The following is a 27,288-nucleotide window of genomic DNA, read 5'->3' on the forward strand; positions in this document are numbered from 1 at the left end:
AATTATTTTCATCCAAGTTATATATTATTCTATATGATTTTTCAAAGTTTTAAAAGATTTTCTAATTTACTGAAATTATTACTAATTTAAAAAATAAAAGGATAATTGCTACGTGCACCCAGCAGAGTGCACACAACAGTGCACACTGTGGTTGACAGTGGTCCCAATTGACTGCCCAGTCAGCAATCAAGTGGAGACTTTGACTATTTAAAGGGGCCTATGGGGCCCAGGTGTTAGTGACAGTGGTTATTAAACAAGGTTTAATTCATTTTAACTAAGGTTAATTAGCTAGTGGGGCCTACTGTCAGCGAAACATTTAACTAACGGGGTTAATTTAATCTGTCTAGTTAATTAGTGTGGTGGGGTCGGCAGTCAATGTCACAGGGGAAAATTAGGGGGGCTAAACTGGTGGTTAATGACCCAGGCCCACATTGTTGGGAAACGTTGCATGAAAAACAAAAAATATATATGCACACGTAAGATCTATCCATGGAGATGCATAGCTACGAGAGGGGAGAGTGTGTCTATGTACCCTCGTAGACCGTAAGCAGACGCGTTTATCAACGTAGTTGATGTAGTCAAACTTTTTCGCGATCCAACCGATCAAGTACCAAACATACGACACCTCCGCGTTCAGCACATGTTCAGCTCGGTGATGTCCTCATCTTCTTGATCTAGTATGACTATTGAAGTAGTCGATGAGTTCTGACAGCACAACGACGTGATGACGGTGGTGGTGATGCTATCTCTGCAGGGCTTCGCCTAAGCACTCCAAAAATATGACCGAGGGACGAAACTATGGAGAGGGGCTCCGCACACGGCTAAGAGATTGTCGTGGGCTGTGTGGCGCCCCCTCCCATATGTATATATACATACATATATATATATATATATATATATATATATATATATATAGGGTGGGTCTATTATGATAACACCTCTTAAAACCTTATTCTAATAACACTAAAACCTTATTCTGATAACACCCAGCACCTATAACACCGGAACAAAACAAAAACGCCACCGCCCCGCCACACCCGCACACTCCTCCCCCTCCGCCGACCTTACCTGCGCCGCCGCCCGGGCCCCGCCCCGCGACCTCCTTCCTCCGGCGCCCCCGCTCCCACCGTCCCCACCCCACCACCACCAGCCATCTGCCCGGCAGCCAGCAGAAATCGGTCCTCCCCTGCCCCGCCTTCTTCTCCCGCCCGCCGGCGCCGCACAGGCAGTGGCCCGTCCAACCTACTACCTTCGGTGGCAAGCCCCGCCCAGCAACCACTGGATCTGGTGGGATCCGGCTGCACCTCCCCTCGTCTCCCGCTCCTCAATGTCTCCGCCGCCACACGGGTCTCGGCCGCCCACCCTCCCCACGCCGCCCCGCCGGACGGCCGGAGTAGCACCGGAGGCGAGCCGCCCCTCCTCTCTCTCCTTTCCTTCTTCCTCCTCCTTACCCCTCCTCATACACTTCTTTCGCAGGAACTGCCATGGCCATCTCAAGCTCGCCCGTCGCCGTAGCTCTGGATTCGGCCGCCGTCTGCCAGATCCGCTCCAGCATGCAGTTTGCCTGGGTAACTCGATGAGGTGCGGTGCATTGCTGGGTTGCAGTTCGGGCTTCTTTTTTTCCAGATTTTGCTTGTGCAAAGCATTGCAGTATGCATGATTTCCTCGATGCAGTGCGGATGGGTGCTTTGTTGCAGTCTGGCCCCCGACGGCGTGCAGTACGTCAGTCACATTGGTGCAGCTCGCTGGCGTGCGTGCAGTCCGTCGAGGTCCCATCCTCCTTCCCTGCGCGAGCACTACCGGCAAGGCATCACCAGTGCCCCCGTCCACTTCCATGGTGAGCTCTGTCGTGCGTGGGACGCTGGTGATCTGGCACGACCACCCCGACGAGCGGCTTTGGTCACTTGTTCTCCAGACAGTAGTCAACCATTATTCTCCGTACCGCTTTGGTCACTCAGTGCATCAGCTCCAGTCAGAAGGCGAGGAGTGGATTATGAGTGTCGACTGACCCTGCAGAATGTAACAACACCCATCATGATGTTATAATAGTCGCTCACAGCTCGCTACAGGAATTTTGCACATGGATACAGGCATCAACTGGCGGTTACTACTCTTAGACACACAAACGGATGTACATATTTCAGAAAAACCTTTTCTAAACTTGTCTGCACTTTCACTCTCCTTGGCACAGAAACAACAAAGATGAGCACGGGCCAAAGCCGGTCAGGGGGTGGCTGGACCACCGGGAGGATGCCCCGGTTAGCTGCTCGGCGCTACGAGGAGTACATTGGATGGACGGGCGTGTTGATCGCCGAGCATTGTACAGCCAACTGTTCTGTTTCTTACTAGTTTTGATTCAGTTTCATCGCTAGCTAGCTCTACACTGGACAGAGACACACATTCAGGCCACATCTCCCATGTAGTACAACCTTACTGACTTGCAAACAAGCAAGATTTCCACAGCGGTCGGCGGATGGATGGGTTTGTGCGTTTTATAGTCAGTTGACGGATATTCAGTTTATTTTATTTTTTATTGTGCCCGTGGAGATGTATGCATATATGTATCCATCCCAGAGTGGTCCGGCTACCCTGCCGATGAGTTGACACCATGGACAAAGCTCCCTTCTCCTGTTAGTTCGTCCAGCACATCAAGTGTGATTTCATTCAGTTCATGGGCTCCCCCTTGCGACAAGGACAAACACTCAAGACAAAGTTTTGCATTTTTGTAGAAGTTCATTTTGCCATGTGTAGTTGTTTATGTTTCTCGCGCGTGCAGTACATTGTGTTTTGTAAAAACATGAGGGATTACTTGTAAAACATGTTGCAAATTCTTGTACTTTTGGCGGTCAATTCAATGCGATGCAGTGCGGTGCGATGCAGTGTACTGCATTGTGTTTTGTAAAAATTAATGCAGTGCATTAGCATTGACTATGCAATTGAGAATCGTTTCTCAAAACATTATGGGGTTCACTAGCCTCGGCCGTTTAGTTCGGACACGTTTGTAAAAAAAGTTAAGTAAACGACAAAAATGTCTTGCAGCTTCCTTCATTTCATATAGTGGTTCACTTTTCCTTATTCTCTACGGCCTACTCTAGTTTTAAAAAAAGTTAGAAAAACAAAAAAAACTGATGCCGTTCACTTTGATACATGACACGGTGCACTTGCTCATCTATACGGTTCACTCGCCCGGTCTACGCTCGTAAAAAATAGTAAGTATGAAAAAAGGCAATAGGAACTCGTGCGGTCCATTTCCAGTACTGTTGAGGTTCACTTTCGCTAGTGTTGTGGTTCACTTACTCTCAGTGTGAGGTGCAGAAAAGATGTTATGGAAACAACCAAATAAAGTAATGCGGTTCACTTCTCGCTACTGTTGCGGATCACTTACGCCCGATGTGAAGTGCACTCCACTTTCTCGTCCTTGAAAATACTACGTTTGAATAAAAGAAACCATGCAGTTCTTTTATCCGTCTGATGCAGTGCGGTTTTTCGTCCGATGCAGTGCGGTTTTCAGTCGGATGAAGTACGCACGTTGATTTGGGTGTCGCAAAAAACAGAGTGTCCGCTTTTCCGTAAATTCGAAATTCCTCTTAAACCGTAATGAATTAGAGAGTGTGTTCTACATGAAAAAGTTGCGCCCCGTCGATATCTTTCCAACGGCGTATCGTTTGAATCATTCCGACCAGCGGTTTGTAATTTTTTTGCGAAAAACGGCCGCTGCCACTCGTCGTCCACCACACAATTTTCAAAATTAACTTAAAACCATAAGGAATCTCAAAAACATTTGACATATGAAAGTTGCGCCTCGTCCATAGCTTCTAAACGGTATATTGCACGCCTTGTTTCGACAAACGGTTCAAAAACTGGAGCGAAAACAGTACCGAAAATTTGAAAAAAAATTGAAAAACAGGATTCCGCGATTTAGTAAATTTGAAACTGCTCTTAAACCATAAAGAATTAGAGAAAACAATAGTTATGAAAAAGATGCGCCTCGACGATATCTACCCAACGGTGTATTATTTGCCTCATTCTGACGAGCAGTTTACAAAAAAAACGCGAAAAAACGCTCGCTGCCACTCTTTGTGGGCCGCACCATTTTCAAAACTGCTCTTAAACAGTGAGGAATCTCGAAAAGTGTTCAACATGGCGAAGTTACGCCTAATCCATAGCTCTCCAACGGTATATCACACACCTTGTTCCGATAAACGGTTAAAAAATTAGAGCGAAAACAGTACCGAAAAAACACTACACGCAGTTTTTTCCGACACGAAGTTCACTAGTCTTTGTAATGCAGTGCTCTTGCTAAAGAAAGTGCAGTGCCCTCGCGTTGAGCATGCAGTGCGGAAGTGTTATCAATATATATATATATATATATATAGGTGGGGGACAAGGGGAGGCAGCCAAGAAGCACCCCCAAGGAGGTCGAATCCTCCTTGGGCTCCTACCCTAGCCGCGCCCCCTTCCTTATTTGTGCACGGGAGGAAGGCAGGGGGATGTGGCGCACCCCTTTCCTTTCTCTCATGAGGAGGAAAGGCAGGAGGGGCCAACCCTTCCCCTTTCCTTCCCCTAGGGCTAGAGGCCAGGGAGAGGGCGCGCCAGCCCCATTGTTAGCTGCTGTGTGCCTCCCCTTGGCCCATTAGGCCCATAGACCTCCCCGGGCCTCCCGGAATCCCTTCCGGTGATCTAATGGTTACTCGGTACAACCCGAAACCTTTCTGGTGTCCAAATAGCATCATCCTATATATATATATATATATATATATATATATCAATATTTACCTCCAGATCATTCCAGAGCTCCTCGTCATGTGCGTGATCTCATCCGGGACACTGAACAATATTCGATCACTAAATCACATAACTAATATAATACTATATCATCAACGAGCGTTAAGCATGCAGACCCTACGGGCTTGAGAACTATGTAGACATGACCGAGACACCTCTCCGGTCAATAACCAATAGTGGAACCTGGATGCCCATATTGGTTCCTACATATTCTACGAATATCTCTATCGGTTGAACCTTATGACAACATACGCAATTCCCTTTGTCTGTCAGTATGTTACTTGCCCGAGATTCGATCGTTGGTATATTCATACCTAGTTCAATCTCGTTACCGACAAGTCTCTTTACTTGTTCCATAATACATCATTTCGTAACTAACTCCTTAGTCACTTTTCTTGCAAGCTTCTTGTGATGTGTATTACCAAGAGGGCCCAGAGATACCTCTATGTTACTCAGAGTGACAAATCCTAATCTCGATCCATGCAACTCAACAGACACCTTTGGAGATACTTGTAGAGCATCTTTATGATCACCAAGTTACATTGTGACGTTTGATAGCACACAAGGTATTCCTATGGCATTCGGGAGTTGCATGATATCATAGTCGAAGGAATATGTATTCGACATTAAGAAAGCAATATCAATAAACTGAACGATCATATGCTAAGCTAACGGAAGGGTCTTGTCCATCACATCATTCTCCTAATGATGTGGTCCCATTATCAAGTGACAACACATGTCTATGGTTAGGGAACCTTAACCATCTTTGATCAACGAGCTAGTCTAGTAGAGGCTCACTAGACACACGATATTTGTTTATGCATCCACACATGTATCTAAGTTCCGATCAATACAATTCTACCATGAATAATAAAGCTTTATCATGAATAAGGAAATATAATAACAACAACTTTATTATTGCCTCTAGGGCATATTTCCATTAGTATCCCACTTGCATTGGAGTCAATAATCTAGATTACATTGTAATGAATCTAACACCCATGTAGTCTTGGTGCCGATCATGTTTTGCTCGCAGAAGAGGCTTAGTCAATGGATCTGATACATTCAGATCTGTATGTATTTTGCAAACTTCTATGTCTTCATCCTTGACCTTTTCACGAATGGAGTTGAAGCGTCTCTTGATGTGTTTGGCTCTCTTGTGAAACTTGGATTCCTTCGCTAAGGCAATTGCTCCAGTGTTGTCACAAAAGATTTTCATTGGACCCGATGCACTGGGTATTACTCCCAGATCAGATATGAACTCCTTCATCCAAACTCCTTCATGTGCTGCTTCCGAAGCAGCTATGTACTCCACTTCACACGTAGATCCATCCATGGCGCTCTGCTTGGAACTGCACCAACTGACAGTTCCAGCTTTCAATATAAATATGTATCCGGTTTGTAACTTAGTCATCTGGATTAGTGTCAAAGCTAGCATCGACATAACCATTTACGATGAGCTCTTCGTGACCTCCATAAATGAGAAACATATCCTTGGTCCTCTTCAGGTACTTCAGGATGTTCTTGGCCGCTATCCAGTGATCAACTCCTGGATTACTTTGGTACCTCCCTGCCAAACTTATGGCAAGGCACATATGAGGTCTGGTACACATCATAGCATACATGATAGAACCTATGGCCGAGGCATAGGGAATGAATTTCATTTTCTCTCTATCTTCTGCAGTGGTCGGGCTTTGAGTCTAACTCAACTTCACACCTTGTAACACAGGAAATAACCCTCTCTTTAACTGATCCATTTTGAACTTCTTCAAAACTTTCTCAAGGCATGTGCTTGGTGAAAGTCCTATTAAGCGTCTTGATCTATCCCTATAGATCTTGATGCCCAATATATAAGCAGATTCACCGAGGTCTTTCATTGAAAAAATCTTATTCAAGTATCCTTTTTGTTGGGGATCGTTGCAGAAATTAAAAAATTTCTATGCATCACCAAGATCAATCTATGGAGAGACTAGCAACGAGAGAGGTAGAGGAGTGCATCTTCATACCCTTGAAGATCGTGAGACGGAAGCGTTACAAGAATGCGGATGAAGGAGTCGTACTCGCAGCAATTCAGATCGCGATTGATTCCGATCTAAGCACCGAACAACGGCGCCTCCGCGTTTAACACACGTGCAGCACGGGGACGTCTCCTCCTTCTTGATCCAGCAAGGGGGAAGGAGAAGTTGGGGAAGAACTTCGGCAGCACGACGGCGTGGTGGTGGAGCTTGCCGTTCTCCGGCAGGCTTCACCAAGCTCAACGGAGGAGGAGGGGGTGCAGAAGAGGGGAAGGCTGCGCCTTGGATGAGGTGCTGCTGCCCTCCCTCCTCCCCTCTATTTATAGGGTGAAGGGGGAAGGGGGCCGGCCCCTCTAGATGAGATCTAGAGGGGGGGGCAAGGGGAGGGGCCTTGCCCCCCAAGCCAAGGGGGGCGCCCCCATTAGGGTTTCCCCTCAACCCTAGGCGCTTGGGCCCTAGTGGGGATGGCGCCCAGCCCACTTAGGGGCTGGTTCCCTTCCACATACAGCCCATAGGGCCCTCCAGGGCAGGTGGACCCTCCCGATGGACCCCCGGAACCCCTTCGGTGGTCCCGGTACAATACCGGCAAACCCCCGAATACTTTCGGTGACCGTATTATGACTTCCCATATATAAATCTTCACCTCTGGACCATTCCGGAACTCCTCATGACGTCCCGTATCTTATCCGGGACTCCGAACAACATTCAGTAACCACATACTATTTCCCATAACAACTCTAGCGTCACCAAACCTTAAGTGTGTAGACCCTACGGGTTATGGAACCACGTAGTCATGACCGAGACATCTCTCCAGCCAATAACCAACAGCGGGATCTAGATACCCATGTTGGCTCCCACATGTTCCACGATGATCTCATCGGATGAACCACGATGTCGAGGATTCAATCAATCCCGTATACAATTCCCTTTGTCCATCGGCATGTTACTTGCCCGAGATTCGATCGTCGGCATCCCAATACCTTGTTCAATCTCGTTATCGGCAAGTCTCTTTACTCGTTACTTAATGCATGATCCCGTGACTAACTCCTTAGTCACTCTGAGCTCATTATGATGATGCATTACTGAGTGGGCCCAGAGATACCTCTCCATCATACGGAGTGACAAATCCCAGTCTCGATTCATGCCAACCCAATAGATACTTTCAGAGATACCCGTAGTGCACCTTTATAGCCACCCAGTTATGTTGTGACGTTTGGCACACCCAAATCATTCCTACAGTATCCGGGAGTTGCACAATCTCATGGTCTAAGGAAAAGATACTTGACATTAGAAAAGCTTTAGCAGACGAACTACACGACCTTGTGCTATACTTAGGATTGGGTCTTGTCCATCACATCATTCTCCTAATGATGTGATCCCATTATCAACAACATCCAATGTCCATGGTCAGGAAACCACGACCATCTGTTGATCAACGAGCTAGTCAACTAGAGGCTTACTAGGGACATATTATGATCTATGTATTCACACATGTATTGTAGTTTCCGGTTAATACAATTATAGCATGAACAATAGACAATTATCATGAACAAGGAATATAATAATAACCACTTTATTATTGCCTCTAGGGCATATTTCCAACAGTTTTATGCTATGTAGAAATTCTATATCATTTCCAATCAACAATATGTCATCCACATATAATATTAGAAATGCTACAGAGCTCCCACTCACTTTCTTGTAAATACAGGCTTCACCGCAAGTCTGTATAAAACCATAAGCTTTGATCACCTCTGTCGGTGTTAAAACCGGTAGATATCGGGTAGGGGGGCGCAAGCTGTGGGTCTAAGGATCAATGGTAACAAGGGACAATGGGGGCATGATGTTTACCCAGGTTCGGGCCCTCTTAAAGGAGGCAAAACCCTACGTCCTGCTTGATTGTATTCGATGAGTATAGGGGTTACAAGAGTTGATCTACCTCGAGATCGTAATGGCTATGCCCTAGCTATCTAGCATATGATTATTCTGATGATCTCCTCGGACTAAACCCTCCGGTTTATATACACACCGGAGGGGCCTAGGGTTGGACATAGTCGGTTCATAGAGGGAAGGAGTATTACACCCGGACACCAGTCTTGCCGTTCTACACACATAAGAGTCCTACCCGAACACGGGAGGTGGTCTCCTGCTTCACCTTCACGGCCCATCAGTCCGGCCCATATCGAATAGGCTGGACACTTAAGGACCCCCTAATCCAGGACTCCCTCAGTAGCCCTTGAACTTGCCTCCAATGACGATGTAGTATCCGGCTTATGTCTTCGGCTTTGCAAGGCAGGTTCTTCGACACACTCCAGATTGACGATAGTACAATTTTGACCTCCATGTTCTGCATTTATGATTCCTTTCTGTTGTCGCCTCGATTTCCACGCGAGAGGCGAATGCAAACGGTCCACAATAATCTTTTACAAATAAGCCCCTTACCACGCAAGGGCGGCCTCTATATAAGGAGATTAGATCCCCGAATGCCATCCACATCGCGCAAAGATCATCAGAGCCAACCACAAAAAACTCCAAAACATGGCCAGTGCTCCTAGATCTTCTTCGCGCCCTCATGGCCCTCAAGCAGGTGATTGGCAAAGCTGCTCAGTGTCTCACCTCCAGCTGAATCGACTTCAGACGTGGGGATATCTCCCTCCCACAGATCTAGTCTCCGTGCGGGCGGGATTGGCCTCGATTGGCAATGATGTGCTAGCAGAGAATTTCCCCAACCCTAACAAGGAGGAGAGGGTGTGCTTCGTCTCTTTTCTTCTGAGGGTCTTAGGATTCCCGACCCACCCCTTCCTCAAAGGTCTATTGGAATTTTACGGGATCCATCTGCACAACCTCACACCAGGTTCTATCCTGCACATATAAGGTTTTGTCGCTCTTTGCGAACTGCTTTTAGGCTGCAAGGCTCATTTCGAACAGTGGAGAAAGTTCTTTTGCCTCGTCCCTCGTCATTAAGGGGGTTCTATATTTGAAGTGGGCAGTGCCAAAATATGTCGCATAGCCGGATCAGGTTACCTCATCGGAACTCCCAAAAAAGGATCCAAAGAATGGACTTCAGAATGGTTTTATATTGAGGATGTTCCCCTTCCGGACCCAGTTTGACGCGGACTTCCTGAATTCTCCAGCGCTCCTTTGAAGAAACGCCTCAATTGGTGCCCCCAGAGCCCCAAGCAAGAAGATAGTGCGGAAGTAAAGAGGTTGGTCAGGAAGGTTAGGTTACTCGCCCATTCCGAGCTCTCGACAGTCGAAGTCATGGCCATCACGATAAAGCGATGCATCCAACCCCTTCAGTCTAGAGTAACCCCTTTATGGTGTTACAACAAAGAGAACGGTGCATCTCGTTATAAGCGCGAGGGCCCAGATACCCCAGCCGCTCTGGCTCCATTCTGGCAGATCTTTATATGGGGGAGAAAGAAGAATTCGCCTGTTTAAATTGTCGAGAAGGTTTCTCCATGTATGACCCCATTGAATGCGTAAGTTTTGATTATTAGCATTGTACTACCTCATTACCGAGGTATGCTAATCGAATTGTTCTGGTCGTCTTAAAACAGACATGGAGGAAAATGGTTGAAAATGTTCATTGCCCCTCCCCACAGCCAGAGGACTATGCTCGCAACGAGGACCCTGGATTTCGCGAGGATCTGGATATATTGGTAGAGTTTGAAGATGGAGTCTTTTATCAAGCGAGCCTTGATGGCTCGGAAGTGGCTATTATGGCCGACTACCCCGGCCTTCTCCCTTTCTCCAATGTAAGTACTCGGAAATTATCCTTAAAAAGGAACCCCCCACTTGTGTCTCACCCATCACACTGAATCGTGCTTCATAGGATCGGCGCTCAGCGAGCCGCACTCAATTGAGGGTGGCCCCTAGGAAGGTAGCATCTACGCTGGGTGAGCCCTCAAAACGAAAGGTGTGACACCCAAGACTGGCGCTCCAGACACCTTCCATGTTTTGCGTGTCAACGGTGTTATTTATTTGTTTGTTGCATTCATCATCGCATCATTCGCATTGCATCCGCACTCTGTTGCCGTCATGTTTTCAAAAGTTGCATCCGCTCGTAGTCGCCACTTCCTCGTTGTCTCTGTTGACCTTCTCTTAGACCAGTCGGACCGCTCTCTTCTCTCTCTTTTCTAAGCCCATTAAACCCCTTGCCTTCCTTGATCGTTCCGAGACCAATCGGGTTTTTCGAGCCCCTCTTGTCTGACTGTTTGACCCTCTCTACACTTTACTCAGACCCCTCACACGTGTCTGAAAGTTGTCCCGAACCCGACCCGGGTAGTCGTCACCGTTGGATTCAGATCATCACCAAACTTCCCTAAAATATCTTCGGTTTCTCATTTGGACTTCTGAAGCCTATTTTATCTCACCCGTCTGATTTTGATCGGATGATCTAGAGAGCTTGTGATGTGCTAAGTTGGGACACCCCTGCAGGGTAAAAACTTTTGAGAATCGTGCCCGCGGTTATGTGGCAGATTGGAATTTGTTAATATCCGGTTGTAGAGAACTTGACACTTGACTTAATTAAAACGCATCAACCGCGTGTGTAGCCGCGATGGTCTCTTTTCGGTAGAGTCTGGAAAGTGAACACGGTTTGGGTTATGTATGAACATAAGTAGTTTAAGGATCACTTCTTGATCACTTCTAGCTTCACGACCATTGCGTAGCTTCTCATCTTACTCTTATTTGCGAATGTTAGCCACCATATTTGCTTAGCGCTTGCTGCAACTCCACCTCATAACCTTATCCTACCCATAAGCTTAAATAGTCTTGATCTCGCTGGTTTTGAGATTGCTGAGTCCACGTGACTCATAGATACTTCCAAAACAGTTGCAGGTGCCGATGATACCAGTGCAGGTGATGCTACCGAACTCAAGTGGGAGATCGACGAGGACCTTGGTCGTTACTATGATTCGTTTCCTGATGATCAGTAGTGGAGCCTGTCGGTGTTCTGGGAACGGGGGTCCCTAGACTTGCCTGCCTGCGGCCCACGGCGTGGCTGAGCTGGCAGGCCCGTACGACCCATCTTTATCGACAAGGCATTCAAGACCCTCACGAGGGGCCAAGCCTCGCGAGGCGGACGACGCAAGACCTCCTCAGGAGCGGCCTCGCCTGCAGGCTCGTGAGGGGCGGAGAGATCAAGGCAAGGCAAACCTCGTGAGGTTCTCGTGACGTGAGCCATGATGATCGAGACCAGGCGGGCGCCAGGCGGGCGCCAGAGCGCACAGCGTCCTTGTTTCCTCTTTGGTGCCAAGGGGGCAAGCGCAGGCGCGGAGTACCGATGTATCAAGCAAAGGCTTCCATATCGGTGCAACGAGACCAAGACCAACAGGACGGTAAGACGGAGGTCACCATGGAGCCCAAGACGGCGTCATCACCAGAGCCTTTTGCAGGCGAAGACCGCTTTTGTCAGGATAAGCTATACTAGCTGCCCCCTTTCAAATTGGCCGTTGTTGGCTCCCTTCCTGCTCAATATTTGGGGAGAGGACCAGTGCCTATATAAGTAGAACTAGCCACCACAGTAGGGGGACGAAAAGGAGAGAACTGATTCGGGGAGAGATAAGGGAGAGAGGACGGATCCAAGATCATCTCACCCGCACAAGTTCGCCAAGCACAAGAACACCTCAACCTCAGGAGGCTGTTCTTCCCCTTGTACTGTTCATCATCAGCCCAAGAGGAAATCCACCACCACCACACTGGAGTATGGTATTACACCACAACGATGGCCCGAACCAGTATAAATCTTGTGTCTTTCTGTGTTGTGAGTTCGTCGAGTTCATCCACGAGATCTTAGAGAGATAGGGCGTGGATCGATAGGGAGAAAACCTTCGCGCGCACCCCAGTGTTCGAACCTCGAGGGTTTTGCCGGAACCCGTGATCTGACATTTGGCGCGCCATGTAGGGGTGCGCCGAAGCTTCCTTCCGTCGCTCCGTGCCCTGTTGCTTCGTCGTCTCCATGGAAGACGCGCGCCGCGCTCGTGCTGAGTGCCGGGCTGCCCTCGCCGCCCACGTCGCTCAGATGGCTCCCGTCGGCGGGCCACCTCGTCGTTCCCCATCGCCTTCCGTCAATGCTGCCACCGTCCCGGTGGGGAATGAGCAGCAAGCATCCTCGCTGCACCCCTCTGTGCGGCGGGACGGCCGCACCGCCACTCCATCGCTGACCCCGGCCGGTTCTTCTTCCCATGCACGTTGCCCTCTGATACGTCTCCAACGTATCTATAATTTTTGATTGTTCCATGCTATTATATTATCTGTTTTGGATGTTTATGGGCTTTGTTATGCACTTTTATATTATTTTTGGGGCTAACCTACTAACCCAGAGCCCAGTGCCAATTTCCGTTTTTCCCTTGTTTTAGAGTATCGCAGAAAAGGAAAATCAAACGGAGTCTAATTGACCTGAAACTTCATGGAACTTATTTTTGGAACGGAAGCAATCTAGAAGACTTGGGGTGTACGTAAGGGAAGCAACAAGCAAGGCACGAGGCAGGGGGGCGCCCACTCCCTAGGCGCGCCCTCCACGCTCGTGGGACCCTCGTGGCTCCCCTGACGTATTTATTCCTCCTATATATACCAATATACCCTAAAACCATCGAGGAGCACAATAGATCGGGAGTTCCGCCGCCAGAAGCCTCCGTAGCCACCGAAAGCCAATCTAGACCCGTTCCGGCACCCTACCAGAGGAGGAATCCCTCTCCGGTGGCCATCTTCATCATCTCGGTGCTCTCCAAGATGAGGAGGGAGTAGTTCACCCTCGGGGCTGAGGGTATGTACCAGTAGCTATGTGTTTGATCTCTCTCTCTCTCTCTCGTGTTCTTGAGGTGATACGATCTTGATGTATCGCGAGCTTTGCTATTATAGTTGGATCTTATGATGTTTCTCCCCCTCTACTCTCTTGTAATGGATTGAGATTTCCCTTTGAAGTTATCTTATCGGATTGAGTCTTTAAGGATTTGAGAACACTTGATGTATGTCTTGCGTGGGATACCCGTGGTGACAATGGGGTATTCTATTGATCCACTTGATGTATGTTTTGGTGATCAACTTGCGGGTTCCGCCCATGAACCTATGCATAGGGGTTGGCACACGTTTTTGTCTTGACTCTCCGGTAGAAACTTTGGGGCACTCTTTGAAGTTCTTTGTGTTGGTTGAATAGATGAATTTGAGATTGTGTGATGCATATCATATAATCGTACCCACGAATACTTGAGGTGACATTGGAGTATCTAGGTGACATTAGGGTTTTGGTTGATTTGTGTCTTAAGGTGTTATTCTAGTACGAACTCTATGATAGATCGATCAGAAAGGATAACTTTGAGGTGGTTTCGTACCCTACCATAATCTCTTCGTTTGTTCTCCGCTATTAGTGACTTTGGAGTGACTCTTTGTTGCATGTTCATGGATAGTTATATGATCCAATTATGTTATTATTGTTGAGAGAACTTGCACTAGTGAAAGTATGAACCCTAGGCCTTGTTTCAACACATTGCAATACTGTTTAAGCTCACTTTTATCATTAGTTTCCTTGCTGTTTTTATATTTTCAGATTACAAAAACCTTTATCTACCATCCATATACCACTTGTATCACCATCTCTTCGCCGAACTAGTGCACCTATACAATTTACCATTGTATTGGGTGTGTTGGGGACACAAGAGACTCTTTGTTATTTGGTTGCAGGGTTGTTTGAGCGAGACCATCTTCATCCTACGCCTCCCACGATTGATAAACCTTAGGTCATCCACTTGAGGGAAATTTGCTACTGTCCTACAAACCTCTGCACTTGGAGGCCCAACAACGTCTACAAGAAGAAGGTTGTGTAGTAGACATCACCCTCCCATGGACGCACAAGCCGCGCTCCTCATGGTGCACGAGCTCTTGTGCTACCGCCCAGTCGACGACCTCTACGAGGACTGGCTCGACCACATCGCCGAGCTTGTCTGCGCCGCAGGGGGCTCCCCTGCGCCGTCCCTCTCTCCGCCTCGCCCTTCGCCAGCTACAGGCGATGTAGCTCACGGAGCGCCTCCACCACCTCTTCCACAAGCACTGCAAGAAAAGACACATTCGTGACATTTTTGGCCGAATGAAATTTTTTTCTGTCATACATATGACACTTCTATGACGATAATTGTGACAAAACCCGGTATCATCATAGATGTGGTGGGCTCCTACTTCTATGACAAAAAATCATGACAGAAAATGGGCTTTTCGTCCTGGGCAGGCCGGAGACGCAGCTGCATGACATTCTTTGGGCCGTCCATGACGGAAAAAACCATGGTAGAAGCGAGGGGGAGGAAAATTTCGGGGAGTTCCCGGTTACGATGGGAGGTCGGGGGGCGAGCGATGCGCATTTCTCTTGTACACATACGCGCGTGTGTGCGAGGCGTTGGCTCTAACTGAACCCGAGCGAGGCGTTGGGCTCTAACTGAACCCGAGTGATTGCACTGCAGGCTACGCGTTACTGAACCCGATCGATCGATCGATGGATGTTAACTGAACCCGATCGAGCGATTCCTTCGCTACTGCTGCTAACTGAAGCCGATCGATGCTGCCTCTAGGATGAACAATGAGCGTTGCGGGGGGGGGGGGGTTGGATGAACATGAGCGGTGGCGTTGCCTCTGGATGAACAAGACCCCGTGGTGTGGTGGAGGGCTGGATGAACAGTAGACGATGGAGGGGTGCCCGTGGAGGGGTGGTTGAATAGGACCCCGTGGTGCGGAGGGCTGGATGAACAGTAGACGATGGAGGGGTGCCCGTGGAGGGGTGGTTGAACAGTAGCCGGTGGAGTAGCGCGCGGTGGAGGTTGGATGAACAGGAGCCCGTGGAGGCCGGAGGAGGTCGACGGTAGCCCGTGGAGGCTGGAGGAGGTCGATGGTGGAGATGAACAATATCTCGTGGAGTCCCGTTTTGCGGTACGCCACACCCGTCCCGATGAACAGGACCCCCGTTTCGACCATAGCGCTCCAACACAAGTCCGTTTTGTCCGTTTTGCGGTACACCACACCCCTCCCGATCAACAGGACCCCCGTTTCGACCGTAGGAGGTCCATTTCCTTTGTTTTGCGGTACGCCAGACCCCTCCCGATCAACAGGACCCCGTTCCGAACATAGGAGGTCCGTTTCCTCCGTTGTGCGGTACGCCAGGCCCCGTTTCCATCGCCTGTTTTGTCCAAGCCCTCCCGATGAACACGACCACACATTCCGTTCCGACCCAGTCGGTTGGCTCCCACGCGTTCCGTTGGCTCCCGATGAACACGACGCATTCCGTTGCCTCCCCATGAACACGACGCATTCCATTGCCTCCCCATGAACACGACGATGCTGTTTCTCCATTTTGACCCAGCCATGTACACGAGCCCTGGCCGTACATATGCGCGAGTAGGCGTTCGAGACCCTGCTCGTATGTACGTACATGCCCGTATTTCCTTTCTTGCACCCTGGCCGCTGTACGTATGTGTACATGCTATGTGCGCGCCTCTACTACGACACGTACGCGCCTCTACTACGACACGTGCGCGCCTCTACATCGACCAGTATATATGTACGTACACGTTCGCGACCAGAATGACAATGCTACGTATGCTTCGACCAGGTGGGTCCCGACTGTCAGGCACTTCCTTGCCTGCGAAGATGTAGCTGGTGGGTCCCAGCAGTAAGGGGGGCGACTCGTTTTGTTTTTTTTTGCCCGGATGCACTTCCTTGCGTGCGAAGATGTAGCTGCATGGTCCCAGCAGTCGGGGGGGAATCATTTTTTTTCCCGGACGCACTTCCTTACGTGCGAAGATGTAGCTGGTGGGTCCCAGCAGTCAGGGGGGCGAATCATTTTTTTTCAGACGCACTTCCTTGCGTGCGAAGATGTAGCTAGTGGGTTCCAGCAGTCAGGGGGGCGAATTGTTTTTTTTTCGGACGCACTTCCTTGCGTGCGAAGATGTAGCTGGTGGGTCCCAGCAGTCAGGGGGAAACGTTTTTTTCACGAAATACGGTGGCCCGTCCAGTGGGTCCCCGCTGTCAGGTGGAGGAATAATTATTTTGCACGTAATAAGGAGGCACTTCCTTGCTGCGGCCGTGGACCCAGCTGTCAGCCTCTCCACGTACAGTCCATGTCCGATGGAAGCCATTCCTTGACCATGTTGACCACGCCGCGCCGAGAGCACCAGGGCGGTGGACGACGGCGAGGCCTAGGAAGGGGACGACGTGGAGCCGGGGAAGACGCGGTAGTGGATGCCCACGCGTAGAGGAGTATGAGGGTTCACTCGTTCGGCTGCAATGTGAGGCTGCCATCGCCGCAGAATAACAGGGGGTGTGGGTGCGTAGAGGGATGGCCTGGCAAGCGGTGGGAGTAGTAGGGGGCGGTGAGGCCTCCGCGGCATCACAGCCGGCCACGGGTGGCAGGAGCAGGCGGCATGACCGGCGCTGCTTTGGGCGGCTGGAGCAAGAAGACCAGAGGTTGAAGAAGCACTACGACCGTTGGATGGACGTCGTACGGTCACTGGAGCTAGAATCGTTCATATATTGACTAAAGTTGACAAAGGCCTCCGTCCCAGTCAACTTAGTAGGCCCACAAGTCAGCCTCCCACCAAGGTGGGTCCCAGGTAGCAGGGGGTATTCATTTTTTGTGTGTAATAAGGAGGAACTTCCGGTGGGTCCGAGCTGACAGCGGGGGGAACGTTTTTTTCGCGAAATATGGTGGCCCGTCCTGTGGGTCCCAGCAGTCGGGGGAAATGTTTTTTTCGCGAAATACCGGTGGCCCGTTCGGTGGGTCCCTGCTGTCAGGTGGAGGAATAATTATTTTCCGCGTAATAAGGAGGCACTTCCTTGCGGCTGCCGTGGACCTAGCTGTCAGCCTCTCCACGTACAGTACTCTTCCGATGGAAGTCGGTCATTGACCACATTGACCACGTCGCGCCGAGAGCACCACGGCGGTGGACGATGGCGAGGCCTAGGAAGGGGACGATGCGGAGTCGGGGAAGACGCGGCAGTGGAAGCCCGCGTGGAGAGGAGTACGAGGGTTCACCGGTTCGGCTGCGGTGTGAGGCTGCCGTCGCCGCAGAATAATAGGGGGTGTGGGCGAGTACAGGGATGCCCTGGCCAGCGGTGGGAGTAGTAGGGGGCGCTGAGGCCTGCGCGGCAGCATAGCCGGCCACAGGAGGCGGGAGTAGGCGGTCCCGCCGGCGCTTTTTTGGCGGCTGGAGCAAGAAGATCAGAGATTGAAGAAATACGATGGCCGTTGGATTGACATCCAACAGTTACGTCTGCTAGAATCGTTTGTTGACGTATATAATAACTAAAAAAAAATCTTGCATACGCGTCAACTAAACAGGCCCACAAGTCAGACCACTCTCTTTTTTTTTAATAATTTATATATAGCTCATGGCAACTTCTTATGCAATTTATTACAGTCATCTTTTTTGGTTGGCCATGGCCGATTTCACATATTTCTGTGGGTTCCAAACTATTTTTAATACCGAAATGTCGAGCCAGATTTAAAGTACTTTGAAGATATATTTAAATTAGGTTAATGCCCAGTGAAATAGGAATCTGAAAATGTGACAAAATTCAGAAATTATAAAGTATTGCCAATTTGTCATCTGTTTTTATATTTACAACCCATTTCATATTACTTTCAAGATTTGCAGGCGTCTTGAAAGAGTTGCAGCCCATCAGGGCGTAGAAAAATAAGTAGGCCTGGATTGGGTATTCTTCAGAAAAAATAAACTGGGCTCATTTTCACAAAGAAAAAATAGCTGGGCTGGTCACATGGTGAACATAAAATATAAGCCTGGGCTAGACGGGCCACAACCCAGTTCAAACCCTACTCCGTCTCAACAGTACCAAACAAAAAAAATACTGCTCGAGTAGCTACGTCCCAGGTGTCAGCTGATCTTGTGTTGTTCTCTTGTCTATTGACTATATATGCTCACAATGTCGTGGGTCCCAGATGTCAGGAAAGCACTAGGAGGAATCATTTTATTTTTCCATACGCTGATGTGGTGGGCCCCTACTGTCATCCTCTACACGTACTTCTGCCGGTTCTTGTTGTTTGTTGACCATGTTGACAACGCGAGAGGGTGGCGCCATGGCGAGCGCACCAAAGCGCGCGGAGGACGTCGGCGTTAACGATTTTGGAGACGGTGGGGCGGTGATGCGTGCGCTGAGGCGCAGCCAGTCGTGGGAGGCGGAAGCAGGCGGCCCCGCCGGCGCTGGTTTGGTTTTGGTGGCTGGAGGAAGATAGGACTGAAGAAACACGATAGACTGTAAAAGCAGCAGGAGTACTTAACAACCTTAACTGAAACCAGCAGGGGCACTTAACAACCAAAGCTGAAAGCAGTATGAGTACTTATACAGGTTCAACCGTACAAAGCACGCCTCAAACAGTGCTACTTTGCCTATAGTTAACCAAGGGTGAGGCTGCCAAGCGCCAGGACAAGGCCCAGGCGCCACCCCGCGCATCCACAACCTTCTGAAAGCGGCTTCATCTTGCAACATGGTCAATAAACAGGATATTCGCTTTAGAGCTATGGAAAAGCATGAACATAATCTTCTGTCCTATTCTTCAAGATGGACGGGCTTTCATTATTTGAGACCACCCATGAATAAGTATCTTTTCACCTCCAAGGGGAATTGAGTAGGTCGACATAAACATCATGTTGTGACCAAGCGCAAGTCTGACCCGACCATGGTCAGGCATCTGTATAGGAACAATAGAACTCGGCAGTTCCTGTTTCAAGAAGATCACAACTATAAAACCGTGTATAAGCAATAGTTTATGAACAGCATATATAATAGAAAACAGCTCGTACCGTAAGTTTCTCGACACAGTTGGACCTGTTCAACGAGTGCAGCAGGGGCACACATATCCCACGTGGCCTTCCACCATTGAAACGCCCCACAAGGACCTCAAGACGATCAATAAAGTGTAGGAACTTGTGGATGTCGATCTAGTCAACTTCAGTGCCATTAGTAACAACCGAGTTATTACAGAGTAACAAACGAGCAGACTGCTTAACTCTAAAAAAACCTACACGTGCCACCAATTATAAGAAAATATTAGTTAGAAGTAGCATCTTCATGAGAGATTCGTTGCTACTTCTAAAGTTAAATTGTGATTAGTTAGACAGAATAGGTGGATTAAGAAGTAGTTGAGGCAACAAGCAAGAAATAGATACAAAGCTAACATGGATGAACAATTGGAACGACGTCGGGGTGGAAGATCGCAGTGAAGATGATACCAGGTTCTGCTATTTCCATCAACATTCGTGCGCCAACTTTCAGTCCATAACACTTGAGAAATTTTATCCAAGTTCGGCCATAAAAAGCAGCGATCTTCTTGGTTCATGAACCCAACTCAGAACTTATATCCATGGCTTGTCTTCACTCTGACAATTAAACTAGTGTATTCAGTTATGGCAAGGCCGAGCATCTTGAGTACATGTGTTATGGCAGAGCAAATAATACACTGCAGGAAAAATAATATGAGAACACAGCATGTTCAAAAAACTCCCACCCTCTCGGATAGAAAAAAGGATTCTAGGAACATACTGTGCGCGTTTCAAAATGTTGTGTTAGGATGAGAAGGAACAAGTGTGGCGTCTCGCCGAGGGCGCAGAAACCTGTAGGATACTCGCACTTTGGGCACTGCAAATGAAACACACTAGATTCAGTAGGAAGAAAAATGCATCAACGGCAGCGGCTGCCATCCTAGGATTACCTGCGACCAAGGGACTTGGATTTATCGGGGATGGATGAAGAATTCGTACCTGGTTCTCCATGAGAAAACCCTATGCAATCGCCGAGAGGGGGTTTTCTCTGAACAAGCAGACGAGTGAGAAGGGGATTCAGGCACAGTGAAATATTGCCGCTTCGTCTGTCCAGCTTACTGCTAAAGCTGGAAGGGGGGGTTGTGATTTGACGGCTCATTAGGCATTACTGCGGCGCTATGACCGGGGTGTGTCTACCATGAAGTTGTGCACTCTAATTTGTGCATATGGCACGTGGACTCCATTGTCGGTTGCCCCACATATCAGCGAAAGGAAGTAGAAAGATAGGAGTAACTAGTTACACATAAATATATATTTTGATAGAGAGATACTCCCTCTGTAAAGAAATATACAAATCTTTTATATCACAGGCTCACCTTGCCAAGAAATATACTCCCTCTGCAACGCACGGGCATTATGGGGGTTTAGCATTTTTTATGGGGTTCATCTAAGAATATAATACTCAGATAGGCTCATGGTTCTGGACTTTGGGCCGCAGGTCGACCCTGCATGTTTGGGGGCCCATGTCTTCTACCTCAGCGCTTTTCATATTGCAAGCGATCGGTACGGCGCTGGTTTTAGATGCTGTCGCAAGGCGAATACACAAAATTGAATAAAGCACGGCAGTTGTTGGAATGAAATCGAATGACAGTTCCTAACCAGCAATCAGAGTTGAAATTCTATCAATGATATACCATGTGATAAATAATACTGTCGTACTACTTATACACACAGGACACTTGTTTCACCATGCCAGATTATTACATCAAAATCTCTCGGAGGATAGATCAGTTCGGCAGTTGCGTGCTGCTACTGAAGAATTTCAAAGTTGATTTGGACCAGCTCTCCTTGTCGAGAAAGTTCGATTTTGACATCATCCCCTACCGCAAGATATGATTTATATTTGAACCTTGACCATCCTTTAACATCAATCATCATGCGACCATCCTTTGTACTTACGGTATATTGAGCAGGTTCATTCACACCAAGGCTGCGCATGGTAAGAGAAACTTGGCCGCGGTCGCCCGGATTGTTGAACGACTCCCTCGTTGCTATAGGAATTCTCTGTTTGCAAACAAGAAGACATACCCAAACAGTTAGATCAACACAGTGAATCATGTGAAACAACATGGAAAGAAAAAAGAACGAAGCACTTGGGCGGCCAATGCTTACCAAGAAGGTGGATGAGGGAGTCCTGGATTAGGGGGTCCCCGGACAGCCGGACTATATCCTTTGGACGGGCTGTTGGACTATGAAGATACAAGATTGAAGACTTCGTCCCGTGCCCGGATGGGACTCTACTTGGCGTGGAAGGCAAGCTAGGCAATACGGATATGTATATATCCTCCTTTGTAACCGACCTTGTGTAACCCTAGCCCCCTCCGGTGTCTATATAAACCGGAGGGTTTTAGTCCGTAGGACAACATACAATCATACCATAGGCTAGCTTTTAGGGTTTAGCCTCTCCGATCTCGTGGTAGATCAACTCTTGTACTACTCATATTAGCAAGAATAATCAAGTAGGATGTAGGGTTTTACCTCCATCAAGAGGGCCCGAACTTGGGTAAAACATCGTGACCCCTGCCTCCTGTTACCATCCGCCTTAGACGCACAGTTCAGGACCCCCTACCCGAGATCCGCCGGTTTTGACACCGACATTGGTGCTTTCATTGAGAGTTCCCCTGTGTCGTCGACGTTAGGCTTGATGGCTCCTACGATTATCGATAGCAATGCAGTCCAGGCGAGACTTTTCTCCCTGGACAGATCTTTGTATTCGGCGGCTCCGCGCTGTGGGCCAACTCGCTTGGCCATCTGGAGTAGATCGAGAGTTACGCCCCTGGCCGTCAGGTCAGGTTTGGAAGCTTAAACTACACGGAAGATATCCACGGAGACTTGATCTCCGACGGATTCGAGCCTTTGCCTAGTGCGCCACACGGTCACGATGGGCGTGATTTAGCTCTGCCATCGGACAGTGTCCAGGAGATCGCGCCGGCAACTGCTCCGACCCTCAATTTGGAGCCAGCTGCGCCATCCATGGGCGGGTGGATAGACCCCACCACGAAGGCCGTATCCTCAGTGGCGATCGAGCCGAATATCGACCTTACCCTTCACGAGAGCCGTGATACCGAACTACCGGATTCTTCCCTGGCCACGGACTCCGAACCGCCTGCGCCCATGCCTATCGAATCCGATTGGGCGCCGATCATGGAGTTTACCTCTGCGGATATCTTTCAGCACTCGCCCTTCGGCGACGTACTGAACTCATTAAGGTCTCTCTCCTTATCAGGAGAGTCCTGGCCGAACCATGTCCGGCAGGATTGGGGTACGGATGATGAAGAAATTCGCCGCCCACCCACCACCCACTTAGTAGCCACTGTCGACGATTTGACCGACATGCTCGACCTCGACTCCGAAGACGTCGACGGTATAGACGACGATGCAGGAAATGAACAGGACCGACTGCCCACAGGGCACTGGACACCCACCTCATCATTTGATGTATACACGGTGGACACACCCAAAGAAAACGACGACGAGGAACGGAAGGATGCAATGAAGGGTTGTTCCCTCGAGAAGCAGTCAAAGCAGCGACGTAAGCGCCACTCCAAATCCCGCCTCGCCAGAAACGGTCACATAGACCCAGCGATAGAGCAGGGTGAACCATCGCCCGACCAGGGCAACACGGAGAATCAAACCGAACAACCCGACTCTATCGAAGATAACAGTCCGGACGATATCACATCGGACAGGCGCTCGGAGCAACAGAATGCCCATCAAAGGCTTGTTGCCACTGCGAGGAGTATGAAAAAGTAGAAGCAAAGGCTCAGGACTACACAAGACACACTCAGAATCACATGGAGTGAAGTACTCAACACTGCAGCGAAGTACGGCGGTAATCGCCAGACCAAGAGCTACCCGAAGCGAAAGTTGCTACCTGAATTCGACGAGGAGGCCTTAGATCCCCCGCAATTAGAAAATAAAATGGCCATCCGGTCAGATAGACGACCTCGTGGCCAATATAGAGCGGCAAACAAGACCACACATAAGCCAGTATGCGATCCATGCGAGGGCTCGCATCAAAAGGATGGTGCAACCAGATCCATATACAGGCCACGCAAGCGCGCTCCAGTATGCAACACAACACAACAAATATCCGAACACCACGGTACACCCAAATATAGGGGTGCTGCACACCCCCTATGTTTCACCAATGAGGTGCTGGACCATGAATTTCCAGAGGGATTCAAACCCGTAAACATAGAGGCGTACGACGGAACAATAGACCCTGGGGTCTGGATTGAGGACTATATCCTCCATATCCACATGGCTCGAGGAAATGATCTCCACGCCATTAAGTACTTACCCCTCAAACTCAAAGGGCCAGCTCGGCACTGGCTTAAAAGCCTCCCCGAAAACTCCATTGGAAGCTGGGAAGAGTTCGAAGACGCCTTTCGGGCAAATTTTCAAGGGACCTATGTCCGACCACCGGATGCAGATGATTTAAGTCATATAACTCAACAGCGCGGAGAGTCAGCCCGAAAGCTTTGGAACAGGTTCCTCACTAAGAAGAACCAAATAGTAGATTGTCCTGAGGCCGAAGCCTTAGCAGCTTTCAAGCATAGCGTTCTAGACGAATGGCTTGCCAGACACCTCGGCCAAGAAAAGCCGAGAACAATGGCATAATTAACAAGCCTCATGACCCGCTTTTGCGCGGGCGAGGACAGCTGGTTAGCCCGATGCAGCACCAGCGACCCAAGTACATCCGAAGTCAGGGACGGAAACAGGAAATCACGACGCAGCAAAAACAAGCGCTGTAATAAAGAAGACAGCCCAAAGAGCACGACGGTAAACGCCGGATTCAGAAGCTCTCGGCCAGGTCAGCAAAAGCCGCCCCCAAAGGCAGCAGAGACGAACTGACCAGCCTAAACAAAATTCTGGACCAAATATGTTAGATCCATAGTACCCTCGGCAAACCTGAAAATCATACCCATAGAGAATGTTGGGTCTTCAAGCAGTCCGGCAAGCTCAACGCCGAACATAAGGGGCAGGATACACCAAGCGAAGACGAGGACGAGCCTCGCAAGCAAAGCACTGGGGAACAGAAGAAATTCCCACCAGAAGTCAAAATAGTCAACGTGTTATACGTGATAAAGGAGAAAAACAAAGCGGCACTCCCAGAGACACATGCCCCAGGGCCTATCACCGCGGAGTTCCGCCACTGGGCGTCCCAACCGATCACTTTTGACCATCAGGATTACTCAGCAAGTGTCTGGCGTGCAGGATGGGCTGCCTTGGTATTAGACCCAATAATTGACGGATACCACTTCACACGAGTCCTGATGGATGGCGGCAGCAGTTTAAACCTGATATATCAGGACACAGTCCGCAACATGGGGATAGACCCAGCAAAAATCAGCCATAGCAACACTACCTTTAAAGGAGTAACGCCAGGCCCAGAAGCCCATTGCACGGGCTCCCTGCTACTAGAGGTTATATTCGGCTTCCCCGATAACTTCCGCAGTGAAAAATTAACCTTCCACATCGCTCCGTTCCAAAGCGGTATCAAGCACTACTCGGACGCGAAGCTTTCGCTTGCTTTAACGCAATACCGCATTACGCATCCCTCATGCTTAAGATGCCCGGTCCACGCGGCAGCATTAGAGTAAATGGAAATATTGAGCGCTCCTTGCGCGTGGAAGACCGTGCGGCTGCCTCGGCAGTCGCACACTAAATGGCCTCACTAACTAAAGCACCTGACAGGTCATTAAGACCACGGACACGGTTGGACGAGTCCGGTGCAGTTACATGTAATTGCTACAGGTTTGATGGCTATGCCCCCATTACAATACAAGGGGCTCAACGCGCGCAAACAAGTGGCAATTAGGCTCAACTTCACTCATCTCGAACTATACATATTTTCTTTAGTACAACCTACCTTTTTGCATTAAAACTTTTCAACTAAAGTTCCTCTCTTTTAAAGATAACCATCATGCTACGCCCGTCCAGGATACGGCACAACGGAGACACAGGCGCAGACATGCAGCAGGGACCCGTTCCAAGGATTCTTTTTAGATTAAGACCCTGTGTAAACCTTTTTCACTGTCTCTTGTTGATACACATCCCCCGGATTCTTAGTACAATGGAGAAGGATGCTGATGTATTGGCATGTGGCCACGTCAGAGTATTGCACGTACCTGGACACCAGGGGCTTATTACAAAGGGCACTGTTTAGGCCCGGTTTACACCATAAAGACCGAATACCTTAGGGAGTGTTCGGCGTCGCGAGTTTGGCCTTATATGCATCAGCTCCGAATCATGTCTTTGGTCAAATGTTGGGATTGCCCTGCTCCTATGTTTTGCTGCCTTACGTTCCGCTATATCGGCTAAGGCGGCACCAGGAGAACTACTGCAATTGTGCCCTGGTTCATCCGAACGAGCACCTCAGTAGAGAAAGCCGAAAACTGACTGTCATGATATAGCATGAGACTGGTCAACCACTCGATGACCTACCGAAATCTTCGGGATTCCTCCGCCTTAACGAAGGGCCGTTTCCCGGCCACGCATGTACGCACCCTGAATTCGGAGGAGTGCGGAGCCACCAGGGGCTATATAGTAGCCCCACCGTCAAACTCCTCTGGCGAAGTGAAAGTGTTAAAGCATTTTAGTCCGGTTGCCTAGTTCGCTGCGCTATCACCTCCTTAATGGACCAAGACGTTGTATCAAGTGTGAACATGCGTTTTCTGCGAACACCCCCGCATTATATGCGTGGGGGCTGAAGCCGACGACTGCAATCTTTCAGGTTATATACATTATGTATACATAAACGTCCGCATAGCAGGCATCATAATACTTTCGGGCAAAAGTATAAATACAGCCTTGATAAACTTAATAAAACATTGTTTTTACAATGGGAATACATGTCATTCAAACATAATATTCTTCGAGCACTGGGCCTCTATGGAACGAGCGCCTTCAAGAACTTCTTCAAAATAGTGCTCGGCAGCTACTCGGCCTATGGCCGAACCCTGCGCCGCAACTGTGGTGGCGTCCATCTCTGCCTAGTATGTTTTGACACGGGCAAGGGCCATCTGCGAGCCTTCTATGCACGCCGACCTCTTCATCGCATTAATGCGCGTCACCGCATCAAGGAACTGCTGCACCAAACTAAAATAGATGTCCGGCTTTGGCCTTTCTGGCCATAAATGATCCACAACAGACCTCATGGCGAGTCGGGACAATCTGTTCAGCTCGGCCCATTCGGCAAGACGATCAGTCAATGGAAGCGGATGCTCTGGAACGTTAAATTGTGACCAGAATAGCTTGTCCACTTCACGATCTGTTTGATCTCGGAAGTATTCAGCCGCATCAATAGCACTTGCCGCCAAATCCAGATATGCGTCTGCCGAACTCCACAGCCGATCCAGAGGGGCATATTGAGGATCTCCAAACTTCCTCCGCAGCATGAAGGGTTTCCCAGTCACGATATCCCCGGCTTGACGCAACTCCTCCTTCTTCGCTCTCATCGCAGAGCGGGTGTCTTTGGTCGCTATCATGGCCTGTTCCAGGTCCATCGCCTTCGCCCGGTTTTCTTCTTCAAGAAGCTGGCAACGGTCGATAGTGTCTTTTAACTCTACAACCATCTTGGCTATTTTTTCCTTGCTCTCGCAACGCACGGCCTGTTCGGCCCTTAACTCTTCGTCCGCCTTTAAAGCGGCCGCATTGCTACT

The 27,288-nt window shown here is 49.1% G+C and overlaps 1 protein-coding gene across 1 annotated transcript; it reads left to right on the top strand.

The window, feature by feature from the left end:
- The first annotated feature begins 1,017 nt into the window (after positions 1-1,017).
- Positions 1,018-2,836, top strand: LOC125536656 (uncharacterized). The gene is made up of 2 exons (XM_048699903.2): positions 1,018-1,581; positions 1,675-2,836. The coding sequence occupies exons 1-2, from the start codon at positions 1,328-1,330 to the stop codon at positions 2,006-2,008; spliced, it is 588 nt and encodes a 195-aa protein (XP_048555860.2). The 5' UTR covers positions 1,018-1,327; the 3' UTR covers positions 2,009-2,836.
- The last annotated feature ends 24,452 nt before the right edge of the window (positions 2,837-27,288 follow it).

Source organism: Triticum urartu, chromosome 2A (assembly GCF_056163025.1).
Source record: "Triticum urartu cultivar PI428250 chromosome 2A, HENAU_Tu73, whole genome shotgun sequence".
NCBI classification, from domain to species: Eukaryota; Viridiplantae; Streptophyta; class Magnoliopsida; order Poales; family Poaceae; genus Triticum; species Triticum urartu.

What these genes read in the sequence shown, in the direction of transcription:
- LOC125536656 (XM_048699903.2), top strand. Translation starts at nt 1,328, where the DNA reads ATGTCTCCGCCGCCACACGGGTCTCGGCCGCCCACCCTCCCCACGCCG. An exon ending in TGCCTGGGTAACTCGATGAG is followed by an intron (nt 1,582 to 1,674) that starts GTGCGGTGCATT and finishes TCCTCGATGCAG; the next exon opens with TGCGGATGGGTGCTTTGTTG.